Source organism: Microcaecilia unicolor, chromosome 12, assembly GCF_901765095.1.
Source record: "Microcaecilia unicolor chromosome 12, aMicUni1.1, whole genome shotgun sequence".
Classification (NCBI taxonomy): domain Eukaryota; kingdom Metazoa; phylum Chordata; class Amphibia; order Gymnophiona; family Siphonopidae; genus Microcaecilia; species Microcaecilia unicolor.
The window spans coordinates 104,264,023-104,288,091 of record NC_044042.1 but is presented as its reverse complement, the minus strand read 5'-3'; the positions used below and the strand labels follow the sequence as shown (position 1 = coordinate 104,288,091).

General features: G+C 46.1%; 1 protein-coding gene across 3 annotated transcripts in view; it reads left to right on the top strand.

Moving 5' to 3' along the window:
* ARHGAP27 (Rho GTPase activating protein 27) overlaps positions 1 to 24,069 on the top strand; it is a 258,259-nt gene that overhangs the window by 213,109 nt on the left and 21,081 nt on the right. For all 3 annotated transcript variants that reach the window (XM_030220824.1, XM_030220826.1, XM_030220825.1), the window contains 4 exons: positions 1,864 to 1,989; positions 4,707 to 4,805; positions 10,475 to 10,552; positions 22,167 to 22,301. In XM_030220824.1, the coding sequence (XP_030076684.1) occupies positions 1,864 to 1,989; positions 4,707 to 4,805; positions 10,475 to 10,552; positions 22,167 to 22,301 (438 nt within the window). The remainder of the gene's footprint in view (positions 1 to 1,863; positions 1,990 to 4,706; positions 4,806 to 10,474; positions 10,553 to 22,166; positions 22,302 to 24,069) is intronic.

The following is a 24,069-nucleotide window of genomic DNA, read 5'->3' as shown; positions in this document are numbered from 1 at the left end:
GGAGGCGGGATCCAACCCCCATCTAAATTCCGGCACACGCACTCACTGCCTAGCTCGTGGTGATGGGTCATGGTGGCCTCATGCAGACTGGAGACTAAGACAGAGAGAAAGAGATGACGGTCCATCAATCATCCCCAGACTGTGAGATTATGCCCACGCAGCCACTGCACACAAGGATAGAGGTTACATTGGAAACAGGATCTCGCTTATTTTCAAACATACCGGCTTGTCCAGCATATGGATGTACACAGAGGAGGTATTGGTTTCATCAGTTAGAGTAGTAATTCGTTCTAAATTGTAAATCACTGTGTCATTTATGGAGGGGCTGGAGACTCCCTATATTCATGCAGATGTTTTACCTAAAGGGCCACCAAAACAGACATCATATTATGAGAATTGGGTGCTGCTTAACAATCAGTCTTATCCTCCCTCATTAATCCTGATGCATCTCCAAAATACAGCCCAAATCCTCTCTGTCATTTTGCTTTTTAAACCCAAAGGTGAATCCTAAGGGTTGTTACACAATTAGGTATAAACTGTGTTGTTTCTGACTTTACTAGCTGTGGACTGCCGCTTACACAAATTAATGTTAAAGTCTATTATTTATGAAAAAGAAACATGAAGATAGTTTGAAAATATTAATAATATTATGATCATAATTATGCTGATTATGCTGGTTAAACATAGTAACATAGTAGATGACAGCAGAAAAAGACCTGCCCAACAAGATAAACTCACATGTGCCATTTTTTGTGTATACCTTACCTTGATTTGTACCTGTCTTTTTCAGGGCACAGACTGTATAAGTCTGCCCAGCACTATCCCCGCCCCCCAACCACCCGCCCCGCCTCCCACCACCGGCTCTGGCACAGACCGTATAAGTCTGCCCAGCACTATCCCCACCTCCCACCACCGGCTAAGCTTCTGGGGATCCCTTCCTTCTGAGCAGGATTCCTTTATGTTTATCCCACGCATGTTTGAATTCCGATCATGCTGCTGATTCCGATCATGAATTCTGATCATGCTTCTGCTGATTGCAATGATTACAACATCAATATTCATATCAACTTCATTAATATTCATATCAACCGCTAATTTTTGGGCTACCTTTGGTCACAAATTTGGCTGGAAAATGTTTCGTCATCTGGCAACTCTGGTCCTATTTGCCTGGTTTTCATCAGTGACTGCATGACTCCCGGCTCCACTCAGACTCTTCCCCTGCACTGCCGGCCAGTGCTGCAGTGGTTAGAGGGGAAATTCGATGACACTGCTTGGTTAAGTGCCGCTGAATATGTCCTCCTAACCTACTCAGTGCGATTTAACCATGCAAGAGCATTGCTTGCCTAGTTAATCCATTTTGAACATCAGGCCATAAGTATTTTTGTTTTAATGTGGCTCTGAAGAGCAAAGTCTCCTTCTGGGATGGATCACCAGGCACCAGTGGTGTTCCTAGGGGGGCTGACACCCGGGGCGGATCGCCGATGCGCCCCGCCCCCTGGGTGCAGCGTGATGCCCCCCCCCCCCGGCGAAAGAACCCCCACCCCCGGGTGCACGCCGCTGGGGGGGGGGGGGGGGGGGTTGGTGGTGCCGCATGCCTGCCGGCTCTTCGTTTTCATGCTCCCTCTGCCCCGGAACAGGAAGTAACCTGTTCCGGGGCAGAGGGAGCATGAAAATGAAGAGCCGACAGGCGCACGGCACCCCCTCCAGCGGCGTGCACCCGGGGAGGACCGCCCCCACTGCCCCCCCCCCTTTGGTACGCCACTGCCAGGCACAACAGTGTCAGCACCCACTCAATAAGTGAGATTTCTAAGTATCCCATCCTGCCATCTGTGGCTTTTGTTTTACACTTTTATTTTATTCCAGGGTCCAGGCAAAATATTAACACTGTGGGCTCAGAGAGCGACTCTAATAAAGTCCGAAACAGATTGAAAAAGTTACTGCTGAAGAGACCAACGCTGCAAGCCCTAAGGGATAAGGGGTACATTAAAGGTAAGAGAGCAGAATGGGATACAGTTCATCTGCACACAGCTGTCGGCTTGTGCTGCTGCTGCCGCCCTGCTGTCCTTGCAATAAGCAGCCAGGCACAGGGGAGGTTGTAGCGCATCTGCTTACTTCTCCCTTCAACACACATCATTACAGAATACACTTAGGCCCTCATGATCAAAAGCAAACGCCGGCGCTAGAGGCTGTTAGCGCCATACTAGCGCTGGCGTTTGCTACCGCCCCATGATTAGAGCCCTCGAGTGCGTGAAACAATGCGCTCGAGGGCTCTTTGCACAAGTAGCTTGCAAATGCATGCTAAACAGGGCAAAGATTGGGTCGCTGGCTGCAGCAAACCCTACGACAGCTCCGAGCTGGCGTTAGGGTTTGCCGATCATTGGGGAGGAATGGTGAGCCCTGTCCAGCATGCAGTTGCATGCTGGCAGGCCCCCGTTCCCCCCCCCCCAAAGCAAACCTGCCAGGCTGCCAACAGGGGGCTGGAGGTCCGGCAGACCTCCGGTCCCCCCCGACGATCTCCCCCCCCCCCCCCCCCCCCAGAAAATGTCAAGTGGCCGCCGGCCAAACCCTCTCTCACCCTCCCATCCACACAGCGAGCAACAAGGGGGGGTGGGCTGGAGGTCCGGTGGACCTCCAGCCCACCCCAACTCCCCCCCAGCGTTGTCCGACTGATCCCTGGTGGTCCAGCGTGAGGATAAGTAGTAGTAGTAAGGACAACCCCCCTCCCGGCCCCCCTACCTTTAGTTGGAGGAGGGACGCAGCCTGCCTCCCTCCTCTTCCTTCTGTTGACGGCGCCCAGCCCCGCCCATTGCATCCTGGGATGCGCTGGGCGGGGCTACAGACCATGTAAATTCCCTTACATGGTCTGTAGCCCTACCCAGCGCATCCCAGGATGCAATGGGCAGGGCTGGGTGTCGCCATTTTGCGGCGGTGTCAACAGAAGGAAGAGGAGGGAGGCAGGCTGCGTCCCTCCTCCAACTAAAGGTAGGGGGGGCTGGGAGGGAGGTTGTCCTTACTACTACTAATACTACTACTTATCCTTACGCTGGACCACCAGGGATCGGTTGGACAACGCTGGGGTGGGGAGGGTGGGAGAGGGTTTGGCTGGCGGCCACTGAACCTGGGGGGGGGGGGGTGGGATCGTCGGGGGAACCAGAGGTCCGCCGGATCTCCAGCCCCCGTTGCTCGGGGCAGGGGTAGACAGGGCCTGGTGGTCCCATGGACCTCCAGCCCTGTTAATCATGAGGGTTTGACAGGTTTGGGCTTTTGACAGCCTTTCAAGTGCCTTTCAACCGACCTTTCAAGTGCGGGAGGATTGTTCTGAGCGCATGTTCGGCACAATTCACCCGTACTTCTACCCCATGATCAGAGATAATTGCTTCTTAAATTTGCATGCATTATCTCTGATCATTGAGGCGGTAAAGCCCCGTGCTGTTCCAGCGCTATTTTTAGAGCGCTGTTTGGAGCAGCGCGGGGCTTTTGATCATGAGGGTGTTAGTGAGTTTTGTGCCTAAATTCTAATCAGTGGCAATTAGTGCTCATTATTGATAAGTGCTGTTATCAGCACTTGTTAGCTTGTTAAGTTTATTAAATTACATGCATTATTATAGAATCGGCACGGATCTCGAGGCACGCTGTATAGAATCCAGGGGATGGTACCTGAAAAATCCATGCGGAAATAAAATAAGACTAGGCGTATTCTCTAAATTTTATAGAATAGGCTTAAATTTCCTGACAGTATTGAATACGCCGAGCGGTTCTCCACGCAACTAAATTTGGTCATGCTCATTTAAATCATATTTTACTCAGTGTAAATCCCAATGCAGAGTGGGTGTATTCTATAATAATGCACATAGATTTTAGAAATGCCTACACCCCCTTTTCAGGTATACGATGTAGAATTTATGCTCACCACGTTACAGAATACACTTAGCAAGTTGTGTGCATAAATCGTAATTAATGTCAATTAGTGCTTTTAATTGCTTGTGTTAACAGTTGACAGCGCTGATTAATTAGCTAGTTAACCAATTAAGTTACACGCAGCGTTATAGAATACGCTTTGATTTCTGCACGGGGGTGCTTTATAAATGCACAGAGTTCATGCACATATTGGCACTTGCCTTGGAGCATCTGAGTGTGACTCGGGTGTGTTCTGAGAAGTTGTTAATAAGGTGCCTTTATAAAATGGGGGGGTGTTTATGAATTTTTATGGATGCCATGTTGTAAAATTAGCCTCCACCTGTTCAGGTACTTTTTTCAAGAAAACTTTCAAGCATAGTTTTAGAAGGTTCCTCCATATGTGGAGTGGAGGAGTGACCTAGTGGTTAGGGTGGTGGACTTTGGTCCTGAGGAATGAGGAACTGAGTTCGATTCCCGGCACAGGCAGATCCCTGTGACTCTGGGCAAGTCACTTAACCCTCCATTGCCTGCCGCATTGAGCCTGCTATGAGTGGGAAAGCACGGGGTACAAATGTAATAAAAATAAAAATAAATATGCATGCAACTTCCTTCTCCACCCCAAAGCCTTCCCCAGGATCACCGCCCGGAGATGGGTGTATTGCTGAACATTTACCCGTTTCTGTGCATATGTGTAAAAATGCTCTGGAAAATTGCCTTCCCTGTTGTTAGCTCAGAATGCATTTCCATAGCTTTCATTTCTTTACTCTGTGGTATCTGAATGTTTTGCATCTCTTTCTCTGCTGCCTTAGATCAGGTCTTTGGCTGTCACCTACAGACACTGTGTGAGCGAGAGAAGGCTCCGGTGCCCAACTTCGTGGCTCAGTGCATTCGCACAGTGGAAAACAGAGGTACACCGGTCCACAGGGTCATAGGAGCCAACTTTTCAAAATTATTGGGGGTGCTAAGCCCAATGAAAATAACCCTTCCCCAGACACATACAAGCAATTTTCTCAATATTGGGGGTGCTCAAGCACCCACAGCACCCACAGAGTCGGCTCCAATGCACAGGGTACTTAGAAACCAGGGAGGGAGCAAGGAAGATAGTGTGAGAGGAAGGAAGGAGGACAGAGGAGGGATTTTACAAGCAGAGAGTGAAATTGAAAGATTGGAATGACGTAAGTTAGGGAGCATTTGTAGAGAAGGGGACTGAATGGCTGGGAGATGATTACAGTTGAGCAGAACAGATTTATGCACCCTTCAAACCTGTGAAACGCTAATGTACTGCTTCACAATGTCTGCGAAGTACTTCTGTGCGTCTGCTCCCCAATAATGTACTAAGGGGCCCTATTAGTAAAGCGCATTAAACAGTTAATGGAACAAGTAGCAGTACTCTGCTAGTGCCGGCCCATGCTAACAGTTAATGCAGAAACTTAAGGCTTTAGCACATGTTTATTCCCTCATCAGTTGAGAAATGTGGATTGTAGCAAGGAATGAGCAGGGACAGTGCTTTACAGTTAACGTAGGGTACAGTATTGTATCTCAGAGGGGTTAATGCACAGATCAGGGCATCTGCATTGCAGTTTGCATCACTGTCTTTGAGGTTAACTGAATGGGAAGACACTGGCCACAGTTCTGGCTGCTAATGCGGAGGGTTTGCATTTACTGTGTGCTAACTTTTGAAATTAACGCACTGTAACAGCAATCATTAACTGCAGCTTAGTAAAATCTAATATAATAATTTGCTACTTCAATGTTCTAATGTGTCTCACTGGGATCGTAACCACCTGCTGACGTCACTGGCCAGCACTAGAACCTGCTTGCCTGACATCAGGAGGTGGTTACGATCCCAGTGAGAGATGCGGGAAGCGTGCGACTGGCAAAAAGATTTTCTCCGCCCAAAAAAGTTTTATCTCCTGCTCCACAAGACCCCCCCTCCCCCTTCTGTCGTTTCAGGACCCCCCCCTTCAACCACTCTGCCGTTTCAGGACCCCCCTCCCCTTCGTAACAGCCGGCTGTTTAAAAGTTTTTACCTCCTGCACGCAGGGACGCCACTTCAGACAGCCTTTTCTTTCGCTTCTGTTTCAGCTGTTTCTGTGGTCTCGCCCTTCTACAAACAGGAAATGAGGGCGGGACCACAGAACAGCTGAAACAGAAGCGAAAGAAAAGGCGACCCTCAGGGGGAGGAATGCTGGCTTCGGCCTAACCCCTGGTAAGCCTTTCCTCAGCTGAGAGGTGCCCAGCTCTACCACCGGCTGCCTTTCAGGTGCTGTGGAGGACTTGCAGCTCATCTGCATATCCTTACAGCCTTCTCCGGGGTGACACACAGGTCCACTCCGATCCACTCAGGGCCTCCGCTCTAGGTGCCGCGCGCCGGGGCATTTTTCTCTTTATATCTACTTATGGCCCCTGTCCACATTCTCTTCCTTGCCCTGTCCCTTCCTAATCTTTTTCCCCTCCTCCCTCCGCTGCCTACTCATTGCCCACCCATGTCCCCTCCCATCCTTCTCGCTACGGCAATACCCTACTCACCCCTTTCCCTCACCACCTCACCATCTCTCGTCCCCCTCCTCCTTCCTAGCTCTTAACCTTCAACACTTCCTTCCTGCCATTAACCCATCACCGTTCCTCCTAAGTGCACCCCGTCTCCGTCGCCTTCGTCACCCGACCTCCCCCACCCTCCTCCGCACTCTCTTGCTCCTCCTCTTGCTATCCGCGGGAGACATTAATCCTAATCCAGGCCCCCCCCCCACCTGTCCTCCTCCTATCCATGCAAACGATTCCGTGATGTCTCCAACCTCATCTCTATTCCCCTCCTCCCCCCTCTTCCCTCCCCTTCTCATGTGCCTTGTGGAATGCCCACTTGATCTGCAACAAACTGCCCTTCACCCACGATCTCTTCATCTCTCGTTCCCTCCAACTGCTCGCCCTAACTGAAACATAGCTCTCCCCTGACGACTCTGCCTCAGTCGTGGCCCTTTGTCATGGAGGCTATCTCTTCTCCCACACTCCCCGCCCAGATGGCCGCGGTGGAGGCGTTGGGCTACTTCTCTCGCCCTCCTGTAGTTTCCAACCCCTCCTCCTACCGCAGTCTCACTGCTTCTCGTCCTTTGAAGCTCACTCCATCTGGCTATTCTACCCATTACCACTCAGAGTTGCAGTCATCTACCGCCCCCCTGACAAGCCCCTCTCTTCATTCCTTACTGACTTCGACGCTTGGCTCACCGTCTTTCTTGATCCCGCATCTCCATCCCTCATTCTTGGTGATTTTAACATTCACGTTGACAACCCATCCAACTCCTACGCTTCTAAATTCCTCACTCTGATATCCTCCTTTAACCTCCGACTATGCTCTACCACCCCTACTCACCGTGATGGCCATTGTCTCGACCTCGTTCTCTTCTCTTCCTGCTCTCCTTCCAATTCTGCACCTCAGTCCTTCCTATCTCAGATCACCTAATCACCCTCACACTTCATCACCCTCCCTCTCAACCTCGCCCAACTATAACCACTGCCTTCAGGAATCTCCAAGCTGTCGACCCCCCTACCCTATCCTCTCACATCTCCAATCTCTTCCCTTCTATCTCGTCTTCTGAATCTGTCGACACGGCTGTCTCTACCTACAATGAAACTCTCTCCACTGCTCTGGATACCCTAGCACCATCTGTCTCTCGCCCCACTAAGCGCACTAATCCTCAGCCCTGGTTAACCCCTTGCATCCGTTACCTTCACTCCTGCACCCGATCTGCTGAACGACTCTGGAGGAAATCTCGCACCCTGTCAGATTTCACCCATTACAAATTCATGCTATCCTCCTTCCAGTCCTCCCTATTCCTTGCCAAACAGGAATATTATTCTCAATTAACCAATTCTCTTGGCTCCAACCCTCGTCGCCTCTTCGCCACCCTCAACTCCCTACTTAAAGTACCCTCCGCTCCCACCACCCCCTCACTCTCTCCTCAAACCCTAGCTGACTACTTCCGCGATAAAGTGCAGAAGATTAACCTTGAATTCACTTCCAAGCCTTCTCCTCCCTGTGACTTCTTAACCCACTCCCTCAACCAACCTAACCCGGCCTCCTTTTCCTCCTTCCCTGAGATCACCGAAGAGGAAACTGCTCGCCTTCTTTCTTCCTCTAAGTGCACCACCTGTTCCTCTGATCCCATTCCCACCAATCTGCTACCAACATCTCTCCTACAGTTAACCCCTCAATCTGTCACATCCTCAACCTCTCTCTCTCCACTGCTACTGTCCCTGACTCCTTCAAGCACGCTGTAGTCACACCACTTTTCAAAAAACCATCACTTGACCCCACCTGTCCCTCCAACTACCGCCCCATCTCTCTTCTACCCTTCTTCTCCAAATTACTTGAACGTGCTGTCCAAAGCCGTTGCCTTGACTTCCTCTCCTCTCAGGCCGTCCTCGACCCGCTTCAATCCGGCTTTCGCCCACTACACTCGACAGAAACAGCACTCTCTAAAGTCTGCAATGACCTGTTCCTCGCCAAATCCAAAGGCCATTATTCCATCCTCATCCTCCTCGACCTATCCGCCGCCTTTGACACCGTCAATCATAATTTACTTCTTGACACACTGTCCTCATTTGGGTTCCAGGGCTCCGTCCTTTCCTGGTTCTCCTCGTATCTTTCCCAACGCACCTTCAGAGTATTTTCTAATGGCTCCTCTTCCACCCCGTCCCGCTCTCTGTTGGGGTTCCTCAAGGATCTGTCCTTGGACCGCTTCTCTTCTCGATATACACCTCTTCCCTAGGCTCGTTGATCTCATCACATGGTTTCCAGTACCATCTCTATGCCGATGACACCCAGCTTTACCTCTCCACTCCCGACATCACAGTCGAAACCCAGGCCAAAGTTTCAGCCTGCCTTTCCGACATCGCTGCCTGGATGTCCAACCGGCATCTGAAATTGAACATGGCAACGACTGAGCTCCTTATCTTTCCACCCAAACCCTCTTCTTCTCTTCCCCCACTTTCCGTCTCTGTTGACAACGCCCTCATCCTCCCCGTCTCTTCAGCACGCAATCTCGGAGTCATCTTCGACTCCTCCCTCTCCTTCTCTGCCCATATCCAGCAGACAGCTAAGACCTGTCGCTTCTTCCTCTATAGTATTAGCAAAATTCGCCCATTCCTCTCTGAACAGACCACCCGAACCCTCGTCCACTCGCTCGTTACCTCTCGTCTTGACTATTGCAACCTTCTCCTCGCTGGCCTCCCGCTTAGCCACCTATCCCTCCTTCAATCTGTCCAAAATTCCGCCACACGTCTTATCTACCGCGTGAACCGATACTCTCATATCACCCCTCTCCTCAAGTCGCTTCACTGGCTCCCAATCCGCTACCATATACAGTTCAAGCTTCTCCTATTGACCTTCAAGTGCACTCAATCTGCTGCCCCCCCATTACCTCTCTACCCTCCTCTCCCCGTATGTTCCCACCCGTAACCTCCGCTCTCAGGACAAATCACTCCTATCTGTACCCTTCTCCACCACCGCTAACTCCAGACTCCGCCCCTTCTGCCTCGCAGCACCTTATGCCTGGAACAGACTTCCTGAGCCCATACGCCATGCGCCCTCCCTGCCCATTTTCAAGTCCTTACTCAAGGCCCATCTCTTCTCCCTTGCTTTTGGCGCCTAACCACCTCCCCCATTCCTGTTACCTACACTGACTACGTAGTCTGTTACCTTTAGATTGTAAGCTCTCTTGAGCAGGGACTGTCCTTCCCCGTGTTTAAACTTGTACAGCGCTGCGTAACCCTGGCAGCGCTATAGAAATGCTAAGTAGTAGTAGTAGTAGCTATCTGAAGCGGCATCCCTGTGTGCAGGAGGTAAAAACTTTTAAACAGCCGGCTGTTACGAAGGGGAGGGGTCCTGAAACGGCAGAGTGGGTGAAGGGGGTCCTGAAACGACAGGGAGGGGTCCTGCGTGCAGGAGGTAAAAACTTTTAAACAGCTGGCTCTTACGAGGGGGAGGGCCAGAGAGGGGGGGAGGGGGGTCCTGAAACGACAGGGGGGGAAGGGGTCCTGAAACGACAGGGGGGGAGGGGGGGTCCTGGAACTGGAAGGGGAGGGGGGTCCTGGATCAGGGGGTAGCGAGAGGGTGTGGGAAGAAGGGGGAGGGGGTTCTGGAACTCGGACAGCGGGGAGAGGGAGGGGGGAAGAAGAGGGGGAGGGGGGTTCTGCAAACATACTCTCACACACACTCTCTCACACACACTGTATCTGTGTGACACTCTCTCTCACAGACACATTCGCACCCAGTCTCACTCTCTCTCTGTCACACAGTCACTCTCACACACACTGTCTGAAACATACACACTCCGAGGAAAACCTTGCTAGCGCCCGTTTCATTTCATACAGAAACGGGCCTTTTTTACTAGTACCCTATAAATATAAGATCACTTGTCAAACCGCAGGGTTACTGTGATACTCTCGCACCCCAAGCTGAATTTTCAAGAATTCCCTGTGCTTGTTTATAGGCACGTTTTCTGAGAACTCACAGAAAGAACTATGTAAATCCGGAATTATTGCTTGATTATGTTATCATTTATAATCCCTCTTCCCTCAGGTTTGGATATCGATGGACTTTATCGCATCAGCGGGAATCTAGCAGTCATCCAGAAGCTGCGTTACAAAGTAGATCACGGTATGTAAGATGGTATTATTTTATTTTAAATTGTATTGCAGTAATGTTTTTGGTTAATTTTATGTATGTTTTACTGTAACCTGCCTAGGGTTTGAGAGAGTAGGGAATAGCTTCATCTTTCTGAAGATATTCGCTGTCTGTGGCAGAGGTGGCTCTGGTGTCCAGCATCCTAGGGCTTTGTGGTAGGACTCTAGTTTTGTTGTCTATTCACGGATATCATCAGCCTGGATCCTGTTCACATGCTGTTTGCTTTCTTAGTTACTGCCCAATGCTTGGGGAGTGGGTTTCAATCTGTAGCTGAAGTGTAGTAATCAGAATTCAGAATCAGGAATCAGAAGTTCAGAACTTGGGTTGTAATCTGCCTTATACCAGTAACTAACTGTGTGATCTTGGGGCAGGTCACTGTCTTCCAAGATCCCATGTACTCAGCTGTAATAACAGTATTATTCCCTGCCCCTTTGGACTGTAGTGTGCTTGACCTGTCCAGCCCAGAGGTGACCGCATGCCCCCGTATGAAGCAGTAAATTGTCCTATGGGCATGAAGTAATGCAAAATAAAGTGTATTTTATTCTACAATAAAACCACATCTGGATGTATGATGTCGCATGGCGAAACAAGGAGCAGTGGACACCGGTTCCCACGGGGAACTGGCAGGGAGCCCACGCAGTGCAAGGTCCCCGACAGAGCATTAGGTTCACTACACTGGACCCAGCACCAAGTAACAGGGTGCGTCAGCCGAGAATTGGCTGCGGTAGACCTCCTGCTGACGAGGAGGACTGGAGCCAGAGGCGAGTTACAGGCATGGGAAATGATTCCCATGGATATAAAGGGGTCGCAGGTGAGATGACCAGCTCCTACCCAGAGAGCAGCAGGAAAGTGCCAACCTCAATCAGAGAAAACGTACGGCCATCAGCAGAGTAGGCACGACAGGACCAGCACAGCTGGGATGGCAGCTGCAGGCAGGAGAGACTCCAAGGCAACACTCAATCACAACACTCGGAGACTCCTCCAGCATGGGAAACTGAACAGGCAAAAAAAACGAAAATTGGCAACCCCCGATACAAAATAAAGACCACTCAACAGCACACACAAACAACCCAGAACTCAAACACATACAAAAAAAACACACACACACACAAACCCAACATACATCCAACCAAACTGGAAGAGACATTGAAGACGGAGAAGAACAAGACAGCAAGTCTCTTTCCCAAACCATAAAAAAAAACCCAAATGGCCAACCTAAGGACATGGATCCTCTACTACATTGTAACAATATGGATACTAGGAAAAATGGGAATACCAGCTGCAACACCTAAAGACTGGAACAAAATTCCAGTATGCATCACTAGAAGATGATGCCCGTACCAGCAACTGGAGGAGCCTCATAACAACTCCTACAACAAAACAGAGACCAATCCAACACTCAATAATATAAAACCAAACCTGAAAAAAACACCAATAAGACCACAATTTCAAAGCGAACAAACCACATAGACAACTACAAACTGTAAAACTTATCAACATCAAATATGAAACATATGTACTGATACTCAAAGGATATATAAATGTGAGATCAGCAGTAAATGTCAACATTACTAAGAGATTGGACAGAAACAGAAAAACTTGGATTACTGCTCATAACTGAAACATGTCAATGCTTCGAAGACAACCTTTCACTAATAGACCTATGCCCACCAGGATATAAAACAATTCATATCAACAGAACTAAAAAGAAGGGAGGAGGCATTACAAAAATATATAATTCCTCCTTCACAATAGAACCTGTCGCTAAACATACATCCTCAGAAACTGAAATTTTGGCATGCAAATTCATACACAACACTAGCTAACCAACTATGTATCTTACTGTTCTACCGCCCCCCAGGAAGTTGGTCAGTCACTCAAGATGAATTCATGGACTTCGTATCAACCATCTGCACCAATCAACAAAATGTTGTCGTACTACTACTACTAAAATCCTGCCAAACGAATTTTATTGACTTCTTTGACTGGGTGACCAAAGAACTGGATAAAGGACGTGCGCTAGATGTAATCTACTTGGACTTCAGGAAATCCTTTTGATATGGTCCCCCACAGAAGACTCATGATTTAGCTGAAAGGATTGAACTTAGGACAGAAGGTGGTGAACTGGATAGGAAACTGGTTGACCGACAGGTGGCAGAGGGTGGTGGTAAATGGAATCCACTCGGAGGAAAGGAAGGTGAGCAGTGGAGTTCCTCAGGGGTCGGTGCTGGGGCCTATTCTGTTTAATATATTTGTGGGAGATATTGCTGAAGGGTTGGAAGGAAAGGTGTGATTTTTGTTGATGACATGAAAATAGCCAATAGAGTGGATACCCTGGAGGGAGTAGAAGCGATGAGAAAGGATCTCCGAACCTTAGAAGAATAGTCGAGGGTCTGGCAGTTAAAATTTAATAAATGCTACACCAAAAACCACAAAAGCAATTATAGTGATATATTTTTTGTATTTGCTTATAGTGCTCAGTAACTGGGTATACCATGCTGGACTGACTGGCAGTTCTAAATTGCATCATACCCAATCAGACATCATAGCACCAGTGCCTCCTCCCTACCCCTGATCTACCGATAATTGTGTTGTGAGAGCTTTTCATACATCAGTAAACGGTAGCAAGAATTTTCAAAACTAAGCTTCAAAACAATTTTCCAAGTAGGGTAGGCTACTTATCTCAGTGTTATGGTGAGGTTGTCAATGGCATAACCTGTGGTTCAGCAGGGACCCCAGTATATAGCGTGACGTGCAGTGAAACAGTGATATCCTACATATTGTTCTGTGTCTTCATTTCTGGTTCCCTACATGCAAGCATGTTTCGCTGGAGAGCGTCTTCAGGGGAACGCTATTCTGAAAATAACAATACAGACAATGAATTTCAACTGGCATTGTGCTCACAAATCTAATATCTTGTTATGACTGACATGTAAACAATCAAAAAGAATGAAACTTGAAAAATGCTTGTAGGCTAACCTGTGGCAGGAACTGCCCAACTTCTTCCTTCAACCGGCAGGGACACCGGTGCATGCATAGTAACACAGCTCCTTGCTACTCCCCTTACTTTTAAATCCTATTGAAGGTGTGTCACCACCCACCAATCAATCTCCTTATTCAGACCATACGGACTACTGTGCGCCATTGGTAAATAAAGCGTTGTTCCTTATGTATTAATGCTGACACCACATCCCCTCCATTACTTAATGAAATTTGATGTAAAACAACAAATAAGAGATCTTGTTCCTCATGTTTCGCCTGCATCCAGTGGGCTACTAGGGGGTCTTCTTCTTTTAATTCCGCAGATTACTTAAATGTTCTGCTATATGAGTTTTAATTTTCCGTTTAGTCTGGCCGATATACCACTTGGCACAGGGACAACGAATTCCATATATGACTTGGGAGGATTCACAATTAGTGTTGTATCTTAATACAAAATCTTTCCCAGTTACCGGGTGTTTAATCGAAGAGGTGGTCCATGCATGTCGGCAGTACACACATCGATGAAATTATGGCCGCCCCTGATGTCAAGGAGTACCTGCTCATGTCTCCTCTTAAATAATTCTCCCAAGTTACGGGCCCTTGTATAAGCAAAACATAGATCTGGTGGCATGTCGTGTAATTGTAGTAGCGGCCAGTGTTTACGGATGATGTTTTAAATCTGATTAGCTTGTGCTGAAAACGGTAAGACGCACACCATTTGACCCTGCTGCTCCTGGGCTGCTGTGCGGGGTAAAAGCCATTGTCGTTGGGCATGTCTTGCCCTCTTATGAGTCTTCTTAAGTACCTGCTTGGGATAACCTCTCCGTCTAAACCTATGGTATAACTCCGTGGCATGCCTGTCAAAGGTTTCTGTCGATTGACATAATCTCTTCAGTCTGAGGAACTGGCCCATAGGTATGCCATCTTTCTGCGACCTGGCATGAAAACTACTGTAGTGAAGGATGGTGTTGGTGTCAGTGGGTTTGCGATGAATCTGAGTCTGAAACATCCCATGGTTTATTTCAATACAAATGTCTAAAAAGTTTATACGATCATATGTTACATTAGTCTCAAAGGTGATATTGGGATCACAGGAGTTAAGATATTGAAAGAAATGTTTTAGATCTTCTACCCTACCCGTCCAAATAAGAAACGCATCATCAATGAATCTCTTCCAAAGTAATATGTGGGTACTGAATGTGGATGAGTACACATGTAGATGCTCAAACTGAGCCATATACAGGCATGCCATGGTCGGAGCTACTGTGGCACCCATGGCTACCCCACAAGTCTGAAGATAATGCTGGTCTTCAAATTGGAAGTAGTTCGTAAGGATCACCTTCTGCACCATCTGATTCTGCAATCGGATCTTTTCACTAGAGTTATCCGTCAATTCTAACTGCATGTCAATCAGCCTCAAAGCTTCCTGTTGAGGTATCATGGTGTAAAGAGAACGCACATCCAAAGTGGCCAGTATGATGGGGCCCTCAATAGTGGGTAAATCCTGTAACATTGTAATCAGATGAGTTGAGTCCTTAACATGTGAGGGAAAGGTGAGCACCGATGGTTATAAATGAAAGTCCAGATACTGTGAGAGTGGTTCGTTTAGTGCTCCATTACTGGCCACTATTGGCCTCCCAGGGGGGTCAAGCAATGTTTTATGTATCTTTGGTACAAAGTGGATTTGGGGTATTCTGGGGTGTGCCCATATATAGGTATTGGAATTCTCTAATGGAGATAACCCCCTCAGCATTGGCTGTTTGCAGGATGTGTTTAATATCCTTCTGATAGTGGGTGGTGGGGTTCTATCCTGATCTAGAACCCTGTAGAAATTGCAATCACTTAATTGTGGAAATGCTTCCTCCCTATATTTAGTCACATCCTGAACTACCGTGCCACCTCCCTTGTCCGCTTTATGTATTACTAGTAAAAAAGGCCCCTTTCTGAGACCAATGAAACTGGCTAGCAAGGTTTTCATCATAGTGTGTCTGTTTGAGAGAGTGTGTGTGAGAGTGACTGTGTGAGAGAGAGAGAGAGACAGAGTGAATATGCGAGTGTGTGTGTGTGACAGAGTGAAGCTGTCTGTGTGAGAGTGACCTCTAGTTCATGTCACCTTCCCATTTGCGGATTAATACCTTTCAAATATTTGAACGTCTATATCATGTCACCCCTGTATCTCCTTTCCTCCAAGGTATACATGTTCAGGTCAGCAAGTCTCTCCTCGTATGGTTTGCAACGTAAATCCCACCAATTTCGTAGCTTTTCTTTGCACCGCTTCCAGTCTTTTTACATCTTTAGCAAGATACAGCCTCCAAAACTGAACACAATACTCCAAATGGGGCCTCACCAATGACTTGTAGAGGGGCATCACCACCTCCTTTCTTCTGCTGGTTATGCCCCTCTCTATGCAGCCTAGCATCCTTCTGGCTACGGCCATCACCTTGTCCCATTGTTTCTTCACCATCATATCCTCAGACACCAACACCCCAAGGTCTCTCTCCTGAGTCGAGCTTACTAATCCCTCCTATTCGGTATCTCTCTTTTGGGCTTCTCCACCCCAAGTGCAGGCTATGATGCAATTTAGAACTGCCAGTCAGTCCAGCATGGTATACCCATTTACTGAGCACTATAAGCAAATTTTAAAAAATACAAAAAAATATAGCACTATAATTGCTTTTGTGGTTTTTGGTGTAGCATTTATTTAATAAAAGATTATCAATAGAAATCAAACAAAATAAAACATGGAAAAGAAAATAAGATGATACCTTTTTGATTGGACATAACTTAATACATTTCTTGATTAGCTTTCGAAGGTTGCCCTTCTTCCTCAGATCGGAAATAAGCAAATGTGCTAGCTGACAGTGTATATAAGTGAAAACATTCAAGCATTACTATGACAGTCTGACAGGGTGGGAGGAGGGGGGTGGGTAGGAAGTATGCATGGGGACATCAAAGCATTTCATTGATATTCTAACAGGATGGGTGTGGATAGGTAAGGTTATCAATAGAATGCATGGGGACATCAATATGCTTTGATGTCCCCATGCATACCTCCTACCCACCCCCCTCCTCCCACCCTGTCAGACTGTCATAGTAATGCTTGAATGTTTTCACTTATATACACTGTCAGCTAGCACATTTGCTTATTTCCGATCTGACGAAGAAGGGCAACCTTCGAAAGCTAATCAAGAAATATATTAAGTTATGTCCAATAAAAAAGGTATCATCTTATTTTCTTTTCCATGTTTTATTTTGTTTGATTTCTATTGATAATCTTTTATTAAATAAATGCTACACCAAAAACCACAAAAGCAATTATAGTGCTATATTTTTTTGTATTTTTTAAAATTTGCTTATAGTGCTCAGTAAATGGGTATACCATGCTGGACTGACTGGCAGTTCTAAATTGCATCATAGCCTGCACTTGGGGTGGAGAAGCCCAAAAGAGAGATACCGAATAGGAGGGATTAGTAAGCTCGACTCAGGAGAGAGACCTTGGGGTGTTGGTGTCTGAGGATATGATGGTGAAGAAACAATGGGACAAGGTGATGGCCGTAGCCAGAAGGATGCTAGGCTGCATAGAGAGGGGCATAACCAGCAGAAGAAAGGAGGTGGTGATGCCCCTCTACAAGTCATTGGTGAGGCCCCATTTGGAGTATTGTGTTCAGTTTTGGAGGCTGTATCTTGCTAAAGATGTAAAAAGACTGGAAGCGGTGCAAAGAAAAGCTACGAAATTGGTGGGATTTACGTTGCAAACCATACGAGGAGAGACTTGCTGACCTGAACATGTATACCTTGGAGGAAAGGAGATACAGGGGTGACATGATATAGACGTTCAAATATTTGAAAGGTATTAATCCGCAAATGGGAAGGTGGACATGAACTAGAGGTCATGAATTGAGGTTGAAGGGGGGAGAGATTCAGAACTAATGTCAGGAAGTATTTTTTCATGGAGAAGGTTGTGGATATGTGGAATGCCCTCCCGCGGGAGGTGGTGGAGATGAAAACGGTAGTGGAATTCAAACATGCATGGGATAAACACAATGGAATTCTGTTTAGAAGGAATGGTTCCGCAGAATCTTGGTGGAGATTGGGTGGCAACGCCGGTAATTGGGAAACAAAATAGGAGCTGGGCAAACTTCCACGGTCTATGCCCTGATTGTGACTGAATTGGTAGGGACGGGCTGGAGTGTAAATTTTAAGGAGCTTCGACATTAGCTTCAGAACATCTAGTACAAGAACAGTGCTGGGCAGACTTCTATGGTCTGTGCCCCGAGAAAGGCAAGGACAAATCAAACTTGGATATAAAGTATCACATACCATGTAAAATGAGTTTATCTTGTTGGGCAGACTGGATGGACTGTACAGGTCTTTATCTGCCATCATTTACTATGTTACTACTAGGGAAGGAAAATGGGACTTGATATACTGCCTTTCTGAGGTTTTTGCAACTACATTCAAAGCAGTTTACATATAGTCAGGTACTTATTTTGTACCAGGGGCAATGGAGGGTTAAGTGACTTGCCCAGAGTCACAAGGAGCTGCAGTGGGAATTGAACTCAGTTCCCCAGGATCAAAGTCTACTGCACTAACCACTAGGCTACTTCTCCACTCCTCCTCCTACTACTACTAATCTGCACCTAGAAAAACAAAATGACACCAACACAAGAACCCTAATGAATTTCATAAACCAATGGAATTTCAAAACAGCACAAGGTGCCTCATCTCACACAAAAGGCTGCCAATAGACATACTAGCTCACAGATTCTCAGCAAACAACAGTCACATATTAGAAAAACACAAATGGGAAGAGGTAGTATGATCAGACCACAGCAAACTAACTTTCACACTACAATGGAAAGAAAATAGACGAGCTACTACACATGAAAAAACTGTGCAGAAAACTTGAAAGTACATGGGCCATAAACAAAACCATATGGAGAAAAGTGATAAGAAAATATACAAACAACATTAATAAAACTAATGCAGAACACTACAGCCAAAATGAGAATCTTGAACAGACTAATACGAAAAAAATATTCGAACTCATGAACAAACTACTGAAAACCCAAGACATTGGAGTGGAGAAGTGGCTTAGTGGTTAGAGCACCGGTCTTGCAATCCAGAGGTGGCCGGTTCAAATTCCACTGCTGCTCCTTGTGATCTTGGGCAAGTCACTTAACCCTCCATTGCCTCAGGTACAAACTTAGATTGTGAGCCCTCCTGGAACAGAGAAATATCCAGAGTACCTGAATGTAACTCACCTTGAGCTACTACTGAAAAAGATGTGAGCAAAAGATGTCAACCTCAGTGTGGGGAACCACAGGAATCTCCCATTTCACCAATATTGTTCAATGTAATGATGGCACCACTCAGAAAAAAACTGGAAACAATGGGCTTCCACCCATTCATATATTCAGATGATGTCACCATCTACATACCTTTTCACAACAGTATCACAGAATTAATGGAGAAAATTAAAAATGGCCTGGACATCATGGAAAACTGGGCAACAACTTTCAAGCTCAAACTAAACAGAGGCAAAACCAAATTCCTGGTTCTATCCAGCCCACACAACCCCACATCTTACCAAAACTTCACAATCAATCACCAAACATACCAAATTGAAACAGAACTAGAAATATTCTTGATAAACATCTATCACTGCACAGTCAAATATCAGCTGTAACATCAAAATGCTTCAATACACTATGGAAACTTAGAAGGATAAAAAACTATTTTCCAAGACAATCCTTCCGGATAATGGTACAATCGACAATACTATCACAACTAGACTACCGCAATGAAGTATATGTAGGGTGCAAGGAAACCATACTAAAATCGCTTCAAACTATCCAGAACACTGCAGCAAGAATGAGATTGAAGAAGTCGAAATATGAAAGAGCAACTCCACTAACACTACACTGGCTGCCAATCAAGGCAAGACTACTCTTCAAAACGAGCACCCTCATTTTCAACATACTATTTGGAATGGCACCTGAATACATGCCAGATATGATTGAGCTATCCCCGAGAAACTCAAGTCCAGAAAGCAGAAGCTACCTACTTCTTCACCTACCCAACTGCAGAAATATAACCTTTACAACCATTTACACAGTAGGCTTTAGCTACCTGGGTTCCAAATGGTGGAACTCAATACCAAAAGCCACAAGAAGCATCACTAACTACCTTCAATTCAGGAATGAAATGAAAACCTAGCTTTTCAAAACATTCTATAGCTAACTACATAAGCTATCAACACTCCACCTCTACAAATCTACCTCATCAAAACTTATCAGAAAACCACACAAACTGTCGTCCTACCTCTATCAAAATCCCATCTATACAAACATACCTCATCAAAACCCTTCAGATAACTACATAAATTAGTGTCCTGCCTCCTTCAAAACTGCCTCTCAGAAAATTCTATATTTATTTATTTATTTTATTTATTTATGTTAATTTATATACCGTGTCTTATTGCAGCTGCAAAACAGAACGGTTTACATAGGTATAAAAACAATTAGTGTATACAAATAAACAAACATAGGAATTCCATTCATGACAGGAAAGCACAGCAACCAGAATAAACTACATAATAAATCAGTACAAATTAAAAATCTAATATACAGTTAAGCTACCCCTTTTTCCTTTTCTTTTTGACCTTATCTCATTATGCTAAGTTCTGTTCTAAGTAGCTTATAAAAAGAAAGGTTTTCAAAAGTTTTCGGTAATGGAGATAAGATTTCTCTAATCTGATCTCCTTTGGAAGGCTATTCCAAAGGGAGGGTGACAAATAGAAAAAAGCCGATCTCCGTGTAGATTCCCATCTAGCCTTAGCAAGAGGGGGAATAACTAACCTGTTATCTGTTAGGGATCTAAGAGTTCGCATAGCGGTGTAGGGAATTGTTAAATTCAACAAGTAGCTAGGATTTAATGTGTAAAAGGCTTTGTGGGTCAGAACAAGAGCCTTAAACTTTACTCTTGCTTCGACCAGGAGCCAGTGCAGACGATGCAGTAAAGGTGTTACTCTATCATCCCTCCGGGCCCTGCAGATCATACGTGCTGCTATATTTTGAATTCTTTGTAATCGCTTTAAGTTGGCTTGAGTAATCCCAGCATATACAATGTTACAGTAGTCTAAACGTGAAGTAATATATGCAGATGTCAGTGTTTTGAGAGAGTCCTTACTTACTGAATTTCTAACTGACTGAAGCCGCCTCAGATGAAAAAAAGATTTTTTCACTACATCAGATACTTGTTCCTCAAAGGTCAATGCGGAATCAATAATGACCCCGAGATATCTAAAGGACTTTACTGTTGGGATATTCTAACCAAATAGCATAGGTACCACATGGGGATATGTGCCTTGCCCTACTATCCAAGATGTTATAGTCTTATCCGTGTTCAGTACCAGCTGATGTGTTGTCAACCAGTCTGCTACTTTATCCAAGCATATTTGAATGGGTGTAAGATCTATGTTCGATGGTCTAACATAATGGATAAGCAGAAAATCATCTGCATATGAATAAAATTTGATACCCATTGTTTGAATGAGGAGCGCCAGGGGACTGATGTATAGGTTGAACAATAGTGGAGATAAAACCGAGCCCTGAGGAACTCCACATGATAGGTTGTATGATGTAGAACAAGATTGCTGCTGAACTACTTTAAATGAACGATCCGTGAAATACCAATCTCACTCAATCTATCAAGAAGTAAGTTATGGTTAATTAGGTCAAAGGCCGCAGACAAATCTAATGAGACAACCAGGGCAATATAACCGAGCTCTAATTTAGCATGGATTTCACTTAACAGTGAAGTCAGAATAGTCTCTGTACTGTGACCCTTCCTAAAACCGGATTGTCTGGGATGTAACAAATTTTTTGAATCTACATAAGTTTGCAACTGTCTAAACACTACTGTCTCTATAACTTTGGATAGAAAAGGAAGGTTAGAGACTGGTGTATAGTTAGCAGGTAATAAGGGGTCCAATGAAGATTTCTTTAGACTAGGTTTTACTAGCGCTTCTTTCAAAATAGTGGGGACTATCCCATCAGAAAGGCTCAACATGACAATTGAGTACATAAACTGTTGGACTTCTAGCGTATGTTTTTTCAACCATGCAGAAGGTATAGGATCCAACGAACTATAACTGGGCGATAAACCTGCAACCAAGGTATATAATGATTCGGCAGACGGAATTTCGAAATCCTTCCAAGGTACAAATAGTATCAATGTCATCTTTATGTTATAACGGTCAAATACAAATGTAACTCTCGACCAAAATGTAATTTGTAAGCCACTTTGAACCGAAACTTGTTGTTGAATAACAGTGGGATACAAGAATACATAAATAGTAAGATAAATATTAGCACAGGCTTAAAGGCATCAAAGAGTGCCTTGGGACGACTGGCTACACACAGTTTTAGAAGAAAAAATGACTTGTCTCACACAACCAGAGATTCCCAGATAACCAGCATTCCATTTCCCAGTGTCATTCTAAGGTGGAGCTCACCTGTGTGTCATTCTCTATATGTGTTCATAGTGGGGGGGCTCTAAATGTGCACACATCACAGGTTTCTGTGTTATCTCTCTCTTTCAGAAGAGAATTTGAACCTTGAGGATGGCCGCTGGGATGATGTCCATGTTATCACTGGGGCACTGAAGCTGTTTTTCCGGGAGCTTCCAGAACCTCTCTTTCCATACAGCTACTTTGACAGATTCATTGCTGCCATAAGTATGAATATGAATTAAAAACATGCCATTATTGTTTAAATTGTTTAATACTTACATATACAGTATTTTTATATAATCATTTAAAATTCCATTCCTTACTGGTGTGAAAATCAGCCTTCTGTCACTGTCTGACCTCTGTTTAGTGGTTTTAATATAACTTTGGACACTCGGCTACTGCTCACAGTAACTAAAATGCAAAGATCAGGCTGTGTTCCTAGCATAAACAATATTGGACAGTAAGATGATCATTATCTAGTAATATGGGGATCAGAGGGACAAGTCGAGCCGGTCTATGCTGTACCCAATTGCATGCAGGGATATTGTAGTTCTCACTTAGCTGCTGAATTCCTTCGGGTTGGTATTCAGCCTGTGGTGGTCAGCATTTTTTGAAATGCTGTCCATCGCTGGCTAAACTAGATCCCAATATTCAATGCCAGGGCAAGTCTGGGCATCAGCATTGAATACTGGCGGATCTCTGGACCCCTGCAAGTCATGAGAGCTTATGCGGGCCCAGGCTGAATATCTGCCAGGACCCGCATAATATTCAAGGGGGTCCTCAACCTCTCCCACCCTCCTCCCAAATGCTCCTTCCCCCATCTCCCCTACTGGACTATCAGGGATCTTAGGTATGTCCGAGGGGGTCTATCGTGACCAAGGGGATTAGGAGGGGGAGGGAGATCCAAAGTGGGACTACTTAGGGATGGTCAGTTAGGGAGAGTATTCAGCAGTACTGTTCGGTTGAGTGCCACAGAAAACCCCCACTTAGCCCTAGCCAAGGAGCCTTTCTTGGCCATTTAATTGGCTTTAAATATCTACCCCCTTGTAGAGAAAAACTGCACTACATCTGCATGAGCACACTTGAGGAAAACCAGGATAATTTCTGGACCTGATATTTAAAATCACTTATCTGATTAATAGCACCTGGTATCAGTGGCGTAGCAAGGGGAGGCGGGAGGGGCGGTCCGCCCCGGGTGTCAGCTCGGGGGGGGGGGTGCTCCCTGCCAGCTCCTCCCCCCTCGGCGCATCGACACCCCCCCCCCCCCCCAGTACCCACCCTCCTCCGTCCAACCAGCTCCCTACCTTTAAAAAAATATCAAATCCGAAGGTCTCATCAGGCCTTCTCTCGCTCTGTCTGTCCCGCCCTTGCGGAAATAGGAAGTTGCGTCAGCGGAGGGCGGGACAAACAGAGCGAGGGAAGGCCCAATGAGACGGTGCACATTTCTTTTACGTGCAGGCGCGAGGCGCTGCGCCTTGCTTTGGATTCCGATATTTTTTTAAAGGTAGGGAGCTGGTTGGACGGAAGAGGGTGGGCACTGGGTCGGGGGGGGGGGTGTCGATGCGCCAAGGGGGGAGGGGAGTATGTCATCGTGCTGCACCCGGGAGGGGGGGGGGGTCCTGCTGAAAATCATTACTGATCGCCTAGGGAAGAGCATGGGTGGCCCCAGGAGTTATCCAGATAGCAAAATGAATATCGCCGCTTATCTAGGAGAATGGAAAGTTTGCCCTGAGTTATCCGAATAAGCATTCCGGATAGCAGACTGAATATTGTCACTATGAGGGCAGTTCTACAACTGGGTCCCAAGCGGGTGTGGTGAGAGCTTGTTCCATTATAGAATACAGGTTGATGACCCTTTACCCAAATGCTCGGGACTAGAGGGTTTTTGGATTTTTAAATTTTTTTTTTGTTTTCGGAATGAGGTGTCGCTGGTGGCAGCAGCGATTCATATTTGCTGCCTGCCGCAGTTCTCTCTGCTGCGTCCTGCCCTGGG